The sequence below is a fragment of the Motacilla alba genome, chromosome 1 (assembly GCF_015832195.1).
Source record: "Motacilla alba alba isolate MOTALB_02 chromosome 1, Motacilla_alba_V1.0_pri, whole genome shotgun sequence".
Lineage (NCBI taxonomy): Eukaryota > Metazoa > Chordata > Aves > Passeriformes > Motacillidae > Motacilla > Motacilla alba.
Genome location: NC_052016.1, coordinates 27299961 through 27320810, shown reverse-complemented (window position 1 = coordinate 27320810; position 20850 = coordinate 27299961). Strand labels below are relative to the sequence as shown.

Here is a 20850-nt window from a genome sequence, read left to right as displayed (position 1 = left end):
GAAAGCACACAATGACTCATAAAGATCTCCTGTGCTTAGCTTTATATTTTCTCCCCAACAATATTTAGTGCAACTTGCAAACATCAATAAAGAACATGGCACCTAAGACTATCTAACACACCTACTTAAGGCACAATAGTGGCACTTACAAACTATCCTAGTAAAACTTCTGAAGGACAAAACTAAAACAGGAACTCAAAAGTGAAGTACAGCAATCAATCTTACACAAACACACCAAGCTTTCACAGCCACCAAGACATGTTCTTGCATGTATTAGAGCAGATAGGCTGTTCTGCTTTCTGCTCTAAGCACTAAAAATCCTAGAGGGAAGAGTCTTCATGCCAGACTAGAAGAGAGCAAAAATGTATATTTTAAAGTAATTTTGTGTTTAAAATACACCAGGACAGAACTTCACAAGTTTAATGTTTTAATAAAGAAGTTACATACACACACAGTGGATACTGGGCCACAGGGATTTCTGGCAGAACTGCCACCTTGTAACAGCACAGAATTAGTCTGTCAGCATTAGGAATAATCAGGGTCTTCCCTGTTTGGTTATTTATAATAGTAAAAACAAAGAAATCTGGGTATTTGCAATGGTGAAACTTAACCAACCCATATGTATGAGTTATTACACCTTGAAAATTCACACTGCTGAAAAAATCTTAATGCTTTCTAAGATGAGCAAAAGAAATTAAGACAAAGCAAGCAAAACCTCAGCAGGATAGAGGATTTGATTTCAGCTGACAGAAGCTACACATCAGCTAACATCCACTAAGGACACCACTGCTACACTAAACAAGCCCTGCAATGTGACATCAAAGGAGTTTTGAAAGAATAGTACATTACTTGCTGAAATCACTCTTCTTCTTCACTTCCTGACATTTTACAGCAACTGCCCAAGGGACATGAGAGACTTCAGCATTAAAATAAAAAAAAAAATAAAATAAAATGCTGTAAAATAAAAATCTGGGGGAAAAAAATTCTGTTCTACTCATACAAACAATTTGATTGGAAGAGCTGCTAAAGTGACCTTCCAAGTAATGAGGTGTAATCAGGGTGCTCCACTTTCACAGCATGTAAATGAATTAAAGCCAGAGAAGGTACTGGACAACTGTCTTAGTGCTTCAACACCCAAAGGTGTTATTGAAACTGGCTACAAAGGGACACATAGTCCATCTTGGAAGTAATTCTCTTAAGAGGACAATTCAAGAGCGCACAATTAGCTGGAAACTGCATCCTGAGAGTAGCTGGTGTGCTTCTTCATTACCCTGGCTGATGAGGCAAGGGAATATGAGAGCTGTACTGAAGCAGGAATAAAACAGCCAAAACTGTCAGGGACTGGGACAGGAGAAAAGGAAGAAAGGAGAGGAAAATGAAAAAACCAGTCAGGCACCAGTTTCCTCAAACTGTGGAAAAGAGCAAAAACTCTGAAGTACAGATCTGCTGTAAAGACAAGAGTTTTCAAAACAGCAGCTGCAGCTTCAGAAACAAGTCACTTGGCAGGAGGAAAAATATTCAGGATGTTGAGAAACAAACAGCCCATGCTAGTGCAGAAACCATTGCTGAACAGCACAGTATGCTCTCCTTCATCAAGTTTCAATACAAAACACTATCTAACTTCTATTTCCAATATTAAAATGCCATCAGTAACATCAAATAATCAAGCAGTATCTTCATTTCCTTATTTTAAGGAAATCAGTCACATTATATGAGAATATACTGATCCACTCGCACCACTATCAATTCCTTTTGTAGGATGTTTCTACAGGGCAATAACTGGACACAAAGCACAAAGAAAAAAGGCATCTGTAGAAGTACATGTTAATGTGCAGGCACCAGCTTGTGATAAGCTCTGCTACAGCTTATTTTCCTTGCATTTGAACTCAAACAGTTTTGAGGAATAAAGCAAAACAAAGAACTGGAATGTAGTAAGAGAATTTGAAACACATTCAGTTAGCCCTGCCCAAGGTTTGGATCATCATCTCTGCTGCACTTCTCTCTTCTACTCTGTGTTCTCAAAAAAAAAAAAAAAAAAAAAGAAAAAAATTGCCAACTAAATGCTTTATGCCCTTATTTTAGAATTAAAAAATACCACTTTAATAAATGATCAACATGAGAAATTTATAATGAAAAATGTGCTTTAATAATATTCACTACACACAGAATCACAAGGGTTTATTGGTAATAAAGGCCTTAATTACAGACTCAATTATTGATAGACATAAATGAAGTACAGTTATATCATTTTTATAAGCTGTGCAAAATAAAAACCAAAGAAACCATTCCTGGGCTTTATTATTTCATGTTAGTAAGAGGGGGTTTTTTTGGTGGGGTTTTTTTTGTTTGTTTGGGGGCGGGGTTGTATTGTTTTTGTTGTTGTTGGGTTTTTAATTAAAAAAAAAATTCCACAACAGCCCTCATTCTCTCTCCTTTTCTTTTCCTTTACCTTTCACTTAGCTTTTCCATCTCCATCTTATTTCTCCTTTCATGCAGTAACAGAGTCCTTGTCAGGCTACTTCAATTCTTTCATTCTGCCATTTTAGACGATGACAGGAATGAGTTCCACTGACCAATCCTGGCCAGAAGCAACCCAGAAAGCTGCTGCTCCCCCAAGCACCCTGCAGCAGCACTGCCTCAGGGGTAGCCACAGCAGCATTTGCTAGAGGGACAACCCCACCTGGCCAGGATGAGTTGGTGACGGTAACAAAGAGAGTTTCACTCAAACACCCTCCCTTCATTTCTGCAAAGGGCAGAGCTCACACTTACGTCCCTTTCCTGTCTACACAGGACTTGAGAAAGAGTCTTGCAGTTCTCCAACCCCTTTTGTATGGCTCAGGTACCTCTGAGCTGATGTTCCTCAAGGTAGCAACAAAACTAGAAGGAAAACTGCCTTGCTGACAATGCAACTGAGCAGCACCACCATAAATCAACTCCTAGCACATCACCACAGCGACGTCCTTCCACATCAGAGTGCTGTGCTCATTCCAGGATCCTTGCACAGCCCCAGGCACACTTAGCACCCCAGAAAACCACTGCCAGAAGACACCTGCCCTGCAATCAACCCCCTGCTCATGAAAGAGTTGGTTAAACCATCTCTATGATCTGGATTCCCTAATTTGTGCAAAATGTGAGGCAACTTGAGAAGATGCATGATCTTGGAGAACAGAAAAATAGCCCCACAAAACACAGATAAAGGCTTGACAGAGAATCGTGCCAATCAGGCCAGAGGAGGTTGCTATTCTTAGCATTGCTTCCAGTTAAATAAAGATTTCTGAGTTAAACAAAGATATCAAGTGTACCTAAGAAATTCTTTCATTTTCACTGCTTCTGAAATTTGCAGTTGGCAGTTGAGCTTCTCAGTGATATCCCAGGAAGAAGACAAGAAAATTCCACAAACTTAAAATGACTGGACATTGCCAGATATTCAAATCCACGTTTAAAAACAGAGGTGCAGTCAGGACACTAAGTCAATTAACAAAAAGATAATACTGAAACAGAAAATGCATTTAATGAGAGCCTGACTAATGCCAATTAAATGCTCCTTGAAAAAAGAGGAAGCCTGTGATACATTATGAATCGGAAACTAACAGGTCTACATAAGCTAGCCTTGAACAAGAAATAACAAATTTTTGTGTTAAATAACTATAAAATTAACACAGACCAAGAATGTTATTTCTTAAATTAAAAATGAGCAAAAATTCAACTGGTAGCGCTTAGCAATTTCAGAAGATTTTACCACACTCATGGAGAAATAAACAAAGAAAAGGTACAACACACCCAGTTACACCAAAATTAACTTCATCTTGAGCAAAATAACCAAGAAATACAAATAAGTCAAATATCTTACTGGGCATAATCTGGCTAGGGGAGCAACTTGATCCACTCATTTTTGATAACTGCAGTTTCAGATACTAGGAACTTAAACAAAAAAACCCAAGGATTATATTGGACAAAAGATTTCTTTGAAAGATTTCAGTGAAGTAAGTTAAGCAGAGATATGCAACTCTGAAAGGATATGCTGCCATCCAGCAAAAAAACAGAATCAAAGCCTGCATGAGCCTCCAGAAACACCATCATAGAAGAGTCAATAATCAAACACCAATTATGGAATATTTGAACAAAGGAGGTACCTCAAAAATAAGAACATGAAAGATTGCATACAAACAGCAAACACTGTTCTGAAAGACTGAAAATTTTATGGTATAATGCACACACAGCCTGTTGCCAGCAACAAACAAGTTCTGCACACAAAGAATTTCAGATCCTTGTTGAGAACATTGGAGGAAAATAAAATCATGAAAAAAAGGAAAGTTATCCTTTGTTACTCTCCCACTTACCTGTAAATTCTGAACAATGATGTGGCTGAACTAACCGCACAGGGATGCAAGCATTCTTTAAACTCACAAAGCTGAAAGTAAAGTAACCTATGCTTACAAGTGAAAAAAAAGGTGTTTGACTAATGAGAAAGTGCACACCATCATCTTTGTTGTGGGATGAATGTAAATTGAACTTGGAAATTGAAGGGCTTGACCCTCATCTTTTGGAAGCCAGTTTAAAAGACTTCAGGAAATAAACATTTCTCCCTCATCTCCCTAAAATGCCGCATGTAGAAACACAATGAGATAATGTGTAGGCATTCAATGAAAATTATTACAGCTCCTAACCTTTGCTAACAAATTTCAGGGCTAGGTAATTGATTATAAAAATAAAACTGCATTTACTATTTGCTAACTTCTGATAAGCAGCAGCTATATAATTGATTCTCCCTTTCAGTATGCAACCAATTGCACTGGTATGAAAGCCTGTATGTGAAACGTTGGTATTTTATTTAACAGTTTGTCTCACTGCCTACTTTCCCCTCAATGAATAAAGACTGAACTCAAATTGCCATAAAAACATGATGTGGACTACTTCAGTGTATTTAATGTTATTACTGGGTAAATGACCTGAGACAAAATGAGATGCAAGGTTATCTTAAGTTACTACTTTTCTGGGAGGAAATCTAGGAGTCAGAAGCAATCATTAGTTATCGTTCCACAAGTCTCCCAAGAAGATCTGTCACAGAAATCAGGCAAATCTCATAATCCTGTGTTTCTGTATCTCCAAGGCATAGTTTGGTAGACAAATTCTGATTAATTAGCTGTATCAGAATAGTCTGCTAATATAAACATAGCTCTCATCAGCATGTGTATTACTGGCAGCATAACAATTCTCCCTTCCTCCTCTCCCTTGCTTCGCTTTTGACAGTGCAGTATGCTCACATAAGCACATCTATGCTCACACCTGGGCTGCTGTAGAATCATTGGGGAAACATGCATTATATTTTTTGAGCAAAGTCTGTTGGACAGTTAGCCCTGAGAACTCTACCTAACACTTATCTGATGTGCTTTGTCTCTGTCCCAAAACCCCTAAAGCTTGTGTTTAATGACCCACAGGGAGAAAAGAGCAGCATTCTTTACTCCTCTGCATAATCACCTGCTGGCCTAGAGTACAAGTCTCTCCCCACAGTCACTCACACAAACAGGTCAAAGCAAAGGACTTTGAATCCTCATTACATTCACTTCTGACTGAATGGTTCCTAGACTGTGAAATTCTGCATAGAACTCCGAGGTGTTATTTGAGACGACAGATGAGCCTGTGATTAAGAATCATGGTGTCACGCTATCATAGGCATAGTAAAAGAAAGACAAAAAAATATTTGTTTAAGCCCATTCTTTCTTTAGACTGAGCACAAGTCCAAGTAGAAAGCACTATGCCTAGAGATCAATCTTCCACTGACGTGCCTGTCCACTGCAAAGGGAACAGAGCATATGCTGGTCTTCAATAACTCCCACATTATCTGAGTAAATTTTCTATAGGTCTTACTTCCTATCACATTTGTATGCACCAAGAGCCAAGATTTTACAGGATTTTATTTATGTTTAGACAACTTTTTAAGTATTTAAGTCTCTTACAGCTAGTCACAGTGATCCTTCCTTCACTCACATTTTACAATCTTCCAGCATAATGAAAATGGATGTCCAGGAGCTGGAACAACCTAAATGATCATTATTCACAACTATCTAATAAAATACGCTTAACTGAAACTTAATATTTAAAAAATACAAGCTGAAATTAAAACTACTCTGGGAGTTTATTTTAAATAGCAATAACAATAAAGCACTACAATATCTCGTTGAAAAGTGGGACAAAAACAACACATGAATGGGACCATAACTGAATTAGTCTACACTGCAAAATAAACAAGTAATCATCACAGGATTTGATAGCCATGCATTTAAACATATCTTAATCCCGAAACTAATAAGAAAGCATAACTATAAAAATAGATCTCTCATATAGAGTCTCATAAAAGTCACAAAACTACAAATCTGCTCTAAAGGATTTTCTCACATTTTAATTAACTATCATAAAAATATTGTGATGAGATAATCTCAGTTTATATAGAAGCATTTTCTCCATTTAAAATTATGCTCAAGAAAGCTTAGTAAGCTGCCTATTCCCTGCTGACAGGCACAAAAAAATTTATCCATTCTTATATAATCTATTTTATAGATGGGAAAACCATGTGTGTGCAATTTAAAAACAGAGGCTTTAAAAAGTCAGTCAAAGAGGTGAACTTACAGCAGGCTTGGGAAGACCGAGCTAGACCAATCCTCTACCTGAACTACTTCTCTGCAAGTCATGATAGCTCAACATGCCCTGCAAGGAGCAGATAGATACTGTGACTCACAGACAGTATCCAGCATCCTAACAGCCTCTACACCACAACTTTCAGATTACTGTATCCTCCCAAGCCCCCTTTGATATTTCTATTCTAAAAATTAGGTCCTTAAGAATCTGTTTAAGTACTCAAATAATTTCAAAACTGGGTGTTCAAACACGTGGTGGATCACAGCCCAAAACTATTGTCTTAGCTTAATTTCTGTATTTGGTGACTAAGCAAAGCTGCTGTTATATAGGTTTACGGAGCCTGTCAACTACCACAAGCTACTTCTCCCCACCTCAGTCCAGATACAGCATGAACAGGCTTAGACCAGAAAAATGGCTGACTTGCAATTTCAGCAGCAGTGGGTCATACATCTGTATTTATTACAACACCCTTATTAAACAACTAATGTTACATTTCTTCAGAATTGGTAACAATGCACTGCAAGAACACGGGCTGCTTATTTCCAGGAGTGTAAATTTCTTGACCATCTCGAATGCCCACAGTGCAAGGTGTTACAGATGTAACAGATTCCACAGAACATCTGATGGCCCAACAGGACAGACACAGACATTTAGGTCTCTCAGCAATTACGCTCAGCACATGACACCCTTTCTCTGGCACGTTATGTCACACACCAAATCTCTTACAATGCCTAGAAGAAAACATTCAGGGTTTTTTCCTCCACTCAAAAACACTGTCAGTATGAAGAGCTTTTCAGTTTATCCATCCTGACCCCTAGATGGAGAAGGGAGGCTGCCTAGAAAGGGTGAGTTAGTCCAGGTGGTTGCCCTATGAGCACAGGCCACGTATGCCCAGTGTGTGTCAGCTTTGCCAAGTCCCTGTGGGAAGCAGAGACGGGTTCCTGAGACAGGAAATAACACTGAACTGTGTGGCTGACAAAAGAAGAACAACAGGGTGACGTGGCAGTAACAGGATCTTTACCAAGGGGGACATCCTGCTGAATTACGGCAGGTGAAAGGAAAGGCTGTGACTGTCAAACCCAGGGGAGCACGTGGAGATACAGACAGGGGAGGCCAGGCACTGCCTATCTTGAAATTGGGTTGTCCCCTGCTCCTCTCCCTCAAAATACCCTGCTCAGGGGCTCTCCTCAACCCCACCACTTTCCAGAATGCTTTCTGCTCTCCTATCACAACTTGTTTCACTCGCAAGCCCAAATCCAGCTGCCCTTTCTGTGCAGAGGGCTTCCTCCCCCACCCACGCAAGGGGAAGAGGCAGCACACGTTGGCTGTGCCAGGGCCCTCTGCTTCCTTCCTCCTGGCATGGCCTGCTCTCCACCACCAACAGCCCTTCCCACTGTCTCTGCAGCAGCCGGGACTGTGCCAAGCCAAAACCAAAAGCTGGGCTCCCCTCAGACTCAGCCGACTGTCCTCCAAAAACCCACCCACATGACACAATAGCCCCACACAGGCCAGCTACAGCTCCTCCTGTGCCCATGCTGTCTGTCCCTTCTGTCCCAGCTTCCCAAATGACATTGTATCCTTCCCAGTCTCTGCTGCAGACCTTTATGTGATTTTGCCATAACATTTCTTTACACAGGCTTTAGGGATATACCTGGTTGAGCATGCTGGAGGTAAGTTCTTTGCCTATAATTTGGGTCTGCCACTCTGCAAAGATGCTGATCTTTGGCCCGATCACCACTACTGACAGCAGTCTTCTCTCTACAGTCTGTAAAAGCTCCAGTCACAAATATTTGCTTACAGAACAGTGGCAGAAAAGTGAACTTTTAAGTATGCACATTAATACATCCTGTCAAAGATACAAAGTGCTGCTGTTGCAATCCTAGTACTACAGCTTTAATTGTTCTCACATTGAAAGCCTTCAAAACATAGAGGCATACTATGTCAATGACACAGTGAAGTTAAGCAAACAATACGCTAGCAAAAAAAAGTATTTTCTATTTCTCAGCCTGAAATGTTCTCAAATATCTTTTGATGTTCAACTGGTATTTTTAAATCCAAAACACCTCTATTATGTTATTTTGCTTTCTTTATACAAGAAATCCGAACCTTTCCTCTTATATTTCAGCTGCCAAAAGAATAAAAATTGGTGAATAAGAATTTAGGTAATCTTTGCATCTTTTTCCCTTTCCTATGATTTTGAGAAGACTCAAAGACTCCTCTTTTTTTCAGACTCCCCTCAAAATAAAATGGCAGTAAAGAACAGCTTTAGCTTCCAACTCACTACACAAAATTTTAAACCTCCACTCATGTGTCATCAGTAGAAGAGATCACATGTGGCAATATACAAAATACAGCACATAGAAGGCATAGTTGAAGCCACACAAGGGTACAATCCAAGGCTAAATCACAGACATGGATGCTCCTCAGTTCCAGCATTAGCTGGTGGTACAGGCTGACACTGTCAGGCTCCCTCCAGAGTCACAAAACACTCAGTCTAGTCCCTCCTGCAACAGAGGGAAGAAACAGGGTCTCACAGGAATTGCTAATCCAGATGCAAATGGTGACCTCCCTGAGCTTTCTGACCTGGACATGTGCTATTCCAGATCTGATCACAAGACAATCTCCATGTTCCAAGCCTTGCATGGCAAAGTTCGGCCACCCTGACACCGGGAGAGCTCTTCAACATGCAATTCACCTGCTATATCTGCAAATATCATTTGCACAAGGTTAAGCATTCCAGACTCACCAACAGCTTGTTGCCAATAAAAATTACCAATGATGTGCATCCATTGCAGAAGCAGACCGTACAAAATTATCCAGCCTTGCAGTAGCAACTAAAGCATTACCAAGCAGCCAAAGGCCGTGACATGAAGCATCCATTATGTTTGAAATATAGCTCAAGCAAATGCCATAAGAAACATAACTAATTTTTTCACCACTAAAGTACCAGAGATCATTCAAATCCTTTCAGACGAAATGCATGCTGTAGTACTTCCGCCCTGACTTAACAATCCAAGAGTGCTGACATGTCCAAGGGGAAAGTGGTTATCCTAAGTCACTGTCAGATCCAGTTCACAACAGCTTCTACAACTATCACTGTTTGAAAAGCCTGGCATACGGTGCAACTTTTTTCAGAGAATACTAATAAATTTCCTCTTCCATTAAATTATATTTAAAAAACAAAACAAAAAAAAAACCCCAACACAACAAAACAACCAACCAAAAAAAAAAACCAAAAAACCCCCATCCAACCCTGAATCCACATCCTGTCCTCAGTGTTCCCTGATCACAGGGAATTAAAGAAACTCTTAATTATAGCATAATAAAGCATAATTAAAGAAAAAGACTTTTTTTTTTTAAACTTTCAAGTTGCTCTTGAGGAAGATAACGGAAAAGTGCAGAGCTTAGCATTTTATTAGCAGATGGAAGATTTCAGTCATAACCTCACACCTGGAATTAAGCCCCAATAAAACTTTTGGTTTTGTAGTAGCTGTCCCTCCCTAAGGACAGAGTAATAGTTCAACTCTAAAGAAGGAAAAGAAAACACAAAAAACATAACTAGAAGTGACTTAAAGGCCAGCTAAAGACCCCTTTCAAACATCATGAACAATTTTAGCAAAAAGACAAAGGTTTTCATTGAAATAGTCCCTTTTAAGTTTCCATTTTTAAATAACAAGGTCCCTCAAGTTTTATGTAGAGTTTATCACACTGTCACAGAACTTGTAGTCAATGAATCACCAACTTCCTTCTGTGGTTATGAAAAAAAAAATCTGCACTGTATAGTATGTCCAAAAACAGCATGAAGATTTCTGTATCTTCATGAAATTTTTACATGAAAATCTGTACTGTACATTATGTCAAAAAAAAAAAAAAAAAAGCATGAATTCTCTATTGCATGAAGAGAGCCTCCTCAAAAGGAGTCAAGGTCCCCACATGCTCAGTGCTCTTCTCTCTCACACTTAGATGAAAAGCCTTCCAGAAAAATTGTTGCTGTTTACAGATGATGAGGCCTCACAGGAAGACTAGAAATCCTTTGAAACAAAAGTAAAAGCAAGCTATGGATGTTACTTTTGTGAATTAGAATCCACACCTAAAACAAGGCATCCTATCCTACCATACCAAGAGGGCTAAGTTTTCATACATACTCACACATATCTTCCAGTGTGAAGCTCATATGTGGCCTTCAGGAGCAACCATAAATAAAACTATAAGAATAAATAATTTTGAGAAACAGTTTGAAAGCATTTCTTCTGCCCAGAAAAATTAGCAACCTCTTGGATTGAGCCATCAATGTTAGTCTTCAAAACTACTCCCACATTTAAAAAAACTGGACTGAGCATTCCAGCTAGAAATTATTCACCTGCCTCTCCTCCACTGGAGGCAAACATCGCTCCTCCCAACACCCACTTCTTTCTGGATAAAGCTGCTGGCAGCTCACACTCAGCCATTCAGCATTCACTACAGAAACACACTGTGTTATTCATTCCTCTGTGCCCTGTGCCACTGATGCAACGGAAAGAGAGCCAAAGATTGTGAGCATACAGTGTGTGCTGAAGCCCATCTTTCCTTATCACTGCTGTACTTGCAGATGGACATAATGATGAAAAAGTGAGCCACAGAGGGCTTCATGCACCATTCAGAGCAGAAGAAAAGTGTTTTTAAAGTAAGCAGACACATCTCTGCAATAGGTCAGAGAGTAAGCACGCCCCCAGCAAAAGGTGGAAATTTCTCATGCTTGGGAGGAATAGAGATCTTTCCCCTCTTACACAGCAGAAATGAAACAGCTACCACAGACCTAAATGTGACAACCACTACAGGGAGTTCTTGCCAGCTGGCTCTTGAGCTGCATACTGTCCAAGAGGAACTCCCAAGCTCCCTACACTGAGCTGTGCTGCCCTGTGGGCTGCAGCAGCCCTCCAAGGCACCATTTGCAGGATAATGACAGCCAGCAGGCTCTGCAGAGCCTAACACGGTCAGCATGCCCCAATACCCAGCTACATTCCCACTCCCACAAGACCTCCAAAAAAGCCACAAGTCTCATTTTCCTGCTCCTATCCCTTTGGCTCTCAGACATACACAAAGCATCTCTTTTGCCCCACTGATACACCAACAGTTTTACACACAGACCAGAAAGTTTGCCTTCCTTCTGGCTGCAGATACCCAGGGCTTAAAGCTCTTCTGAGAAAAGGAAAGAACTTTCTTACAGAGAAGGCAACACATTATGTTAGGATGCACAGAAGATGCCAAAATATTCTGTGAATCTACTAAGGAATGGTTAACCTGCCTCTATATCCACAGTAGTCACCTTTGCAATATACCACTTATTTCCCACTATCTCAAAAGTTTTAGACCACTCCCCCTGGTGCCCCCAGAAGCTGCGCAGAAGTTTTGAATTTAACACCTCAGGGTACCTAAAGTGACAAAAAATGACTCACAGACAAAAGGGAGTCTGGACAAAATACCAGAAACCTGACCCTTACCAAGTCTGCAGGTGAACTTCCAGAAAGCACACTCCAAGATTCATATAGACACTTTGGAATTTGCTGCTGTTGGGCACCTCACATTAACTGGGATTAAATCTTGAAGGTAAAGGACTTAAACTTCAAAGCTGAAACAGAACATGTTGCATCATACAGCAGCGTGATGTGCCAGGTCAAACAGAACTACAGAACAGTCGTCTCTCCAAAAGTCCTGTTACAGAAACCACGTCAAGAGCTAAACTACTGGAGCAAACCATTTTCTGAAAGCTTTAAATATTTAACAAAGCAAAAAATATCAGGGAATAAAAAGTGCAAAATACAAATCCATGCAATGCAAAGCAGCTGTCATTATTTACTCATACATTGGTGACTGTTTCAAATCACAGGACTCCATTATTAATTGTAATTACCAGAATTACTTTACTAACCGTAAAGCTCTGTATTACTAAGTTCTTGCAGAAAAACAACAGTAAGAAACATAATTCACTCAAACTGGAAGCTGCTGGGACACTCATAACACTGATTTTCTTATTGCTTCTGTGTGTAGGCAGGGTTCAAGATTAGCAGCAAGTTGCGCAGCAGTTTGAAAACTGAAGAGTAATATTAAAAATACTTGACAAAAATCTCAGTCATGAATTATATTTGGAAAAATTATCCCCTTGCTAACCTTTAAAGCTGTCAAGTGTAAGACGCAAATGTTTTCTGGATTTATATCACCAGTTGTCAGGGCACTACTTTGCTGTCAAGTGTCAGAAATTTCCACCTTCCCCAGTTTTAGAAAGCAAAACTCATACTGGGGTGTCCCTGTGTGGATTTTAAAATAATACATGCATTATCATCCTCTCCATATGCAAGTATTTGATGTGCTGTATCAAGAATGAAGAAATTGATTCAGCATTCTTCTCTCTTCTGAAGTTACAGGGCTACACTGCAGTTTCCCAAATCCTGCCTGAATATTCAATTTGTCCTTTCCCGGTTCCATGTGTGGTTTTGTAGGTAAAGGCCACTGAGTTCATCTCTACTCTCCAGAACAACTAGAATAAATCAACAAACCATGATTTTATCTGGATGAGTCACAGAATCCACTTTGCTAAACACATGCTGCTTTGTATGTTTCACGAAATAAAATTACATGCCAAAAGGGAAAAATGCATAGATTAATACTCTAGCTATCTCATCAACTGAAAAATAATTCAGAAGCTGCAATTAAAAGAAACAGCATCTCACAAATAATTTTGAGATCTCATAGTTGCCTTGAATTGCCCATTTTTAAGCATACTTCAACCCATGTATTCTCTGTAAGGTATCCAGTTACACACAATTAAGTGAACACTTACCATTCCACCTCATAGATAAAGTGTGCCAACCCTCTAAAACAGGGGCCTTAGGAGTTCTTCCTGGTCAGCATGAAAAATTCACTCAGCTCAACAGTGAACTCTCAAAAAACAAATTGTTACATTTTCTAAAAGTAACAAGCAAACAAAAAAAACCCCAAACATACTCAGAATCTACTCCATTAAAAATTCACATGAAAAAGGCAAACTAACAAAACCGTGAAAAAAGTCAGCTGTATACAAAATGCCACACTTAAATCAAGCTGTACACAAACTACATCTATTTTACTCTCCAATATCTATGGATATTTCTTTAGTTAAATTGGAGAAAAATGGATTAAAAAAATGCAACTTCTGCAGCATGCGAAATGATAAAGGGCATTTGTCTAGGGTTCATCTGATCGAAGAATAATGCTGAGTTCATTACAAGCTTACTTGAAGGTGACTCAAAGAATTTTTTTTTAGAAGTCCTGTTCTTTTTTGGTACTTCATAGTTAGTTTCAAAACCATCTGATCAGAAATACTATTTAAATGAAAGTATTCAAGAAAAATATAAAGTCCTAAGTTTGCAGAGGACTTTATATGTATGTATGCTTTCTGTATGTATGCTTTTCTGTGTTAGAGACATGGAAGGGGTTAAAAGCTACGCCTAAGCTGGCTTCTTTTACAATGACCACGTTTACAGAATGACATACATATTCCACTTTTCCTTAAAATAAAAAATCCTGGAAGAACTTACTGAAAAAACAGACTTTTTAAAACAAATGCCCTACCTAACATTTTACTGGAAGTTCTACCTTTCTCTCACCCCAGCAGTAAGTCTGGTAAAATCATTTCCTTATCCTGTTTGTAGCCTATTTAATGCCACACCCGTCTTGGCCCATTTGATCCCTGGAAACATCCTCAATTTATTCTAATTCTTTTTGGGCTTCTCTATGATTCCTACCAGCTGCTTCCCTAGACAAGAAAGTGTCACTTAAAAACCTGATCCTGTAGTGTATCCATCTGAAACACCCAAAGCCTTGCAGCAAAAGAGAACTCTCTCTAATTGAGTCATCTTTTGGGGTTTGCCTACTAGGTGATTTGGATTTGTCCTTCCTTCTCCTTCATGCAACAGGAAGCCTATGATGAAAGTTAGATACTTTCAGTAACAAAGCCTAGCATGACAAAACACTGTGAAGAAACAAAGACTTTTAATATAACTTTCTGTCTGAAGCCAGAAGTCTGGGAAAAGCTGAGACACACTGCTTCTAACAGTAAGGTAGTGGAGCTCCCTCTATTGAATTAGCTGCCAATATCTCTTGAAAGCTTTAAGGATGCCAACTGTGGTCAGAATTGACGTTCTAATAAAAACCTAAAACCTTCCAGCTTGGGCAGCTGGGACCCATCATGTACACTGTATGCAAGAGACAGCTAAGGGAAGGAGACAGCCACCACACAGAGCCCATGACACATGCCAAAATGTCACTGCCTGTCTGGGCTCCAGCCCTCGGGACTTCTGCTATCCTTGGCTGCTGTTTAAGAGTTTTCCATCAGGTCCCAAACTGCTGTGCCCAATGCCCACGATTAACGATGCCAGGGCATACTACAGATGGTAATACCACAGCACCAAACACAACACGATCAGTTTAAGCTTTTGAAGTTTTTCTTCACAACAGGGGTTAACTGTACAGAGTACCCCCTAAACAAAATACATGGATATACAGACTGCTGAAACACTTATTAAATCACCAACTGCACTTTTTAATTCTTATCAAGGGAACGGCTTAGCTTCCATTGCTGTTGAAAGCACTTTGAATGCTTTCTACCCAAACGTTACCCCTGATAACCTCTAAAAATCATACCCTGCAGGTGCTCTGTCTTGCTCTCTACACTCTTTTATCACTTTCTCCCATTTTTTACCTCCCAAAAGAAGCACACTTATTATCAACAATAAAAATACTAGTTCAGAAGAAGCAGCAGTGTTTTAATAAGCATATATTTATTTGCCTTTCCAGAGACCTATATCCATGATAAAAAAGGCAATTTGATCTTAAGCTAGGCAAAAATTCCTCAAAAGAGCCAACACTGTGGAGCAGTAGATTAACATACACTGGTGTTGGAATGATTGTGATTCAAGCCATCCTCAATAAAACACACTGGGAAAGACAAAGGAAGCAAAACCAGAAAAGAAAAAAAAAAAAAGGCGGAAACTTGATCTGATCACTGCTAGTAGTGGATTGTCAGAATACAAGGTGCATTGTAATCTCCTCTCTAAATGACGAGATTCATTTTCTAGTGTATTAAAGGCAGAAATGTACAGCCTCCTTTAATATTCATCCTGTTCCCATTAAAGAAAATATACCGAGATAAAGAACATGTAGGTCAAAACCTTGTCTTCTGGGAAGATAACACTCAACCATTTCATATCAAGGGGAGTTTTTAATATTCAGGTTTTCCTGGAAAAAGCACGTTCTGCTTAAGTAATTTCTAATTATCACCCTACAGCATTTACAGTTCTTTAAGAGTCTCTCATTTGAGCATCAGTGAATGGAAGCATAACTAACCATTTTTCTTGAAGACAGAACTTGAGAGAAATCAGAAACAGGTCCTCAATTCTCTTACAAATGTGGCCTTGCAGTTTACACACTTTTTAATAAAAAATTATTGTATTAGCAGAGGAAAAAGCTGCACACCAGCCAACTCAGATGAACCTTGAGTAGCACTGAAGAGAGAGCCTGAAGATTATGGGGTTTTAGATATGGTAAAAATCAATATATAAAGTCTAGCCTCCTATCAGAGCTGGCAGAACTAACCAAGACCATAATACGACACCATACTATTAGAGATGTGTAGAAACAGTTTCAACAATCAGCATGGCAGTATTAAAAACCACAAAACTCCCATGTGTGAAACAGCAACAGAATAACCACAGGAGATCAGACCTCAAGCCAGCTTATTTGTGATCATCATGTTATGGTCATAGAGCACAGATCACAAGAAGGGAAGACTGAATATTGACAATCTAGTGTTAGTAAGACTGAATATTGATCATCTAGTGTAAGGAGATCCAATTACAAATTAGAGCTCCTAGATTATAAGCCCATTCAGTCTCTCCAGTGTTACTAGGTTTAAAGTGCATACAGAGAGGTGGAGCTCCTCTGTAATGAGTTTCCTACTAGCAGCCTGCTCTTATTTCACCCAAGAAGTCCAAAACCACTTTGACCAAAAAATACTCTCCAGAAAGTCCTCTGGTAGGAATCTAAAAAAGCCCACGATGGTGTCACGTATGAGCCAATGTATTAAAGCTATTGCTGCTACAGAAATGCTTGTTTTCAAATGGCTTACAAGGATGTCATATGGAATCAGGTATGATACCATGAAAATCTGCAGTGAGCACTCTTACCTCTTAAGACTATAAACCCCACTGCTAAGTAAGATACTTGCAAGAAAATATAGAACACAGTTTTAGCCTAATCATACAGATGTAATTTGCATTATGTAAAACACTTCTCCTATTTCATTTTCCCTTTTATGTATCATCTTGCATAAATATTTAGAGATTCTGTTCCCCAAAAATTTCTGCTGGAAGTAAGTCAACAAATGAATTCTAGTACAAAGAAGATAATACATAAACCCAGGGTAAATAATTTTAACAACCCAAGTTACTTTCAGGAAGGAGAATGGATAGTATTGTAAGAAAGGGCATTACTCTTACACAGGCTAGAGACTGAAAATAAAATATCCTAAAATTAAATATGACTTGTGACACATATTTATTTCATGAACATAACAACATATATTTTCTTCAATAAAAATCACCTGGCTGAAATTTCAAGGATTTACAGACCTGGGTGATTTCCGTTGTTGCCCTCTGCCTTCTCAGTGCTACAAACCCAAGGGTAGAGGGGAGAGAGCAATAAAAATAGTTTATGTTGGAAGACTTTAACATCAAAAAAGAAAATTAAAAAAACCTTAAATATATCAAATGCTTCCCAAAGCTATTGATCTAACAATTAAAACTCACTTAGGAATGAGTCTGGTTACCTGTATGTTAGGCCACAAATACATGGCACACTCAAACATATACATGTGGTGCAGATGTTTTCTGACGGCAGTTTCAGAAAACCCATGTGAACTCCAGATCTTAATATAAAAATCCAGTTTCTCTAGCTCAAAGTCACACCAGATATACCAGGGAAAAAACATAGTCGGAAGTGAGAACACAATGAGTGCCATGAATAAAAGTACATGTTTCAGTCTCACTAGGCTTAGGCAATATTGGCAATATGTAACAAGTCAAGTAGTAAAAGGAGAGACTAAGAGCTTCCTTGTTGTAATCCACCAGAAAGCAGTGGGAGGGGGAAAGGTCATAATTAGCTCCTGATTCAGAGTTTACTTTCTTTTCACATACAGCCATTCCTCTAGAGACGTATGAGATTATAATCCATTTTCTCACTTAGTCCGACCTAGAGTCAGTCTCTTAGTGCCAAATGTGTACTTGGACCCCCTCTCTCTTTTTAAGATGGGTATCTTCCTAGGCAGTTTATTCTGTGAAGAAACAGAACCAAGTTTTCTCATAAGGATCTCCATCATACCAGTCCACCTTAAATATTGCCAGAGATATTTACAACTGAGGCACATAAACTTTTAATACCTCATCTATTGCTTTCCATACCCAAAGCTCAAATGGAACTCCCAAAAGCTGAGCACCATGATGGAGTAATACATCCATAATTTGTTTAGATGACAGCAAACTACCTATCATCTAAAATAGATGAGATAGCAAAGGGGAAGAACCAGTAAAACTACAGCAATATTAAGACCTTTATATAGGTATTTTTGTATGTAAGTATCTTTTATATTCCTCAGACTAAACAGAGAACTAGAGGTTTAAATCTACTACTGGGCTTTCCATGCATTTTCAGTACTGCAGGGAAAGTTTGTAAGCTGAGGTGAGGCTGGTTTCTCCCCAAACATATTTCCTAAGAGTTAGCCTGAGCTTCTCCTTGACGGGGCAAGGAGGGAATGAAGAGCAGAAAGAACAAGTTAAATGGTTTTGCTGACAGCCTATTAAGATCACAGGTAGTCAAGTGACATTTTTTTATAGAGCTCCATCAACACAACCTTTGAGATAAGATATTTTATGGTTTCACATTTTCTTCAAATGGAAAATGTAGACAGACACACAATCACCAAGATCGTTTTGTATTTACTCGGCTAAATCTCTCCACAGAGGAAAAGTCTTGCTTCTTAGAAGCTGAGGTGCTTATCCCTCTGATAATCCACATGCCTTCAAGATTTCCTAAAATGAACAATCTTTCCTGAAGACTTTCTCTGCATCACAGCAACCAGTATTCTTTGTAAGCTCTGCCACCGGGACTGGTATTTATTATGTCCGACAGTGATTATACACTGTATTTGCCAAAGCAAAAGCCAAGCAGCACCGCCTGACACACAGCTTACGGTTCCAATATTACTGTTGATTCGGTCTGGAGCTTTTTTACTATTCTATTTGAAATTACAGATTTTACTATTCTATTTGAAATTACAGATTCAGCAGGCTACTGTTGTAGCTAGTTTTCAGTTTTCTAGTTGGAGCTTGTAAAACACAAGTATAAATACACCTAGTGAAAAAGGTCAGCTCTTCTCTTTCATTTCGCCAAAATCATACTGGCCGTAAATGGTTAACTGGAGAGCACGTAACAACCAGGAAGAAGACAGGAAAGAAAAACCACCAGCAGCTCCAACACTTCTGCAAACCGTCCGTTGTTGCAAAGGCACATAGAGGCAAAGCCATTTTCTAAAGCAATACAAAATTTTACCACAGGCTGACGCTCTTTCTACAAGAATAATGAGACGGTCCCCGCGCTGAATGCAGAACTCCTCACTTCACAGCTTTTCCCTCAGACTTCACTTTCACGCTCAATATTTACAAAACAAAGCCTACAAACACCTCATAGCCAAAATATTCCCAGAACAATTAGGATATTTAGCACTCTCTGCGCCTTCCTACTTCCCTAGCGCCTCTCTCAGGAGTGTTTTACGGGCGGAGAGGGGAAGCGAAGTTACTCCCGCGATCCCGATCCGCCGGAGCAGCCTCAGGCACGCAGCGCTGCCCCCAGGCGCGGCGCCCGCGCTGCCCCAGCGGGCTGCCCGAGCAGAGGGCACCGACAGCGGGGCTGTCCCCGCCGCGACCGGCTGCCTGCGAGCGGCAAGTGACGGCCGCGCTTCCCGGACTCCCACCGGCAGCGGAAAGCGGCGGGAGGCCGCCGGTCCCCCGGGCTGCCGGCACGGCCTCGGGCGGCACTGAAGGCGCGGAGGGGAGAAGCGGCTGAGTGCCGAAGTTGCAGGCGGCTCGCTGCACAGACGTGCCGCTCAGCCTGGAAGTGAAAGCGGCACCGCACCGGGGCTCAGCTGTCGCTCCCGCGGGGGCAGCGCTGCCCGGCGACCGCTGACAACGCCCTGGAGGGACCCCACCGCCGCTTCCCACAGGGAAAGATGAGACCAGCGCGTCTCGATCCCTCTCACCGCTGGGGCAGCTCCTGCCTTTCCCACAGGAGAGACGGCATCTGCCGGCGCACCCTCGGAGGGTAGGAGAGGACCGCTCTCCTCCAGAAGAGCAGCGGGATGCGGCGGGCACCACCGGTGAGGAGCGACCCCCGGCGAGCAGGGAGTCCGCGGTAGGTGCCGGGGCGCTCCCCGGAGCGGCGGGCAGGCACCGCCACCGGCGCCTCGGCCTCCCCTCCGCCAAGTTACGCGCGGCCGTGGCCACCGCTTCCCGCGGGCGGGCGCTCACCTGGGGGCAGGCAGAGAGCTGCGAGCAGGAGGCAGAGCAGGGGCGGCAGTGGGCGGCGGCGGCAGGAGGCGCAGGCGGCGGCGGCGGGGGGCTCCATCATCCCGCCTGCCCGCGGCGGGACCGGGAGGCAGCGGCGGAACGGGGCGGCGCGCCCGCGGGGGTTCTTCCCTCTCGCACCGGAGCGCGGCAGCGACTTCTCCCTCGTCGAGGCCGGGAAGAAGCAGCGGCGGCTCTCCCCCGGCGGCGGGAGCAGCAGTAACTTCCCGGGCGCGGGCGGCGGGGCGGCTGCTCTCCCTCTCGGCGCGCAGCGAGGAACGACTCCGCACCCGCACCGGAGCAGGTGGCAGCTCCCTTCTGGCAGCCGAGCGGCGCTCCAGGACTGAGCGCTGCGCCGGGAGAGGCGGAGCCGGGTGGCGGCAGCGGCGGGGCTGGCCCGGCCCCCGAGCCCCCGCCCCTCCCAGAGCACGGTGCGCAGGCGGGGGGAGCCCCGCGGGCAGCCCCGCCGCTGCCCCGCCCGGTGCAGCCTTCCCGGTCACCCGGAATGTGCGGGACCCCCATCCTGGGGGTGTGCTGCTGCCTCCGGGAGGGTGTTGTGAAGGCGAGGGGGCCGGAGCTGGCGGGC

General features: G+C 41.6%; 1 protein-coding gene across 3 annotated transcripts in view; it reads right to left on the bottom strand.

The window, feature by feature from the left end:
* Positions 1-20644, bottom strand: part of ALCAM (activated leukocyte cell adhesion molecule) — a 116163-nt gene extending 95519 nt beyond the window's left edge. Inside the window, exon 1 of one of the 3 annotated variants that reach the window (XM_038127785.1) lies at positions 20229-20644. In XM_038127785.1, coding sequence (XP_037983713.1) covers positions 20229-20328 — 100 coding nt within the window. In that variant the 5' untranslated portion in view covers positions 20329-20644. Of the gene's footprint in view, positions 1-19960 lie in introns of all 3 variants that reach the window. The other 2 variants (XM_038127766.1, XM_038127753.1) reach the window with 2 other exon arrangements.
* Positions 20645-20850: the final 206 nt, after the last annotated feature.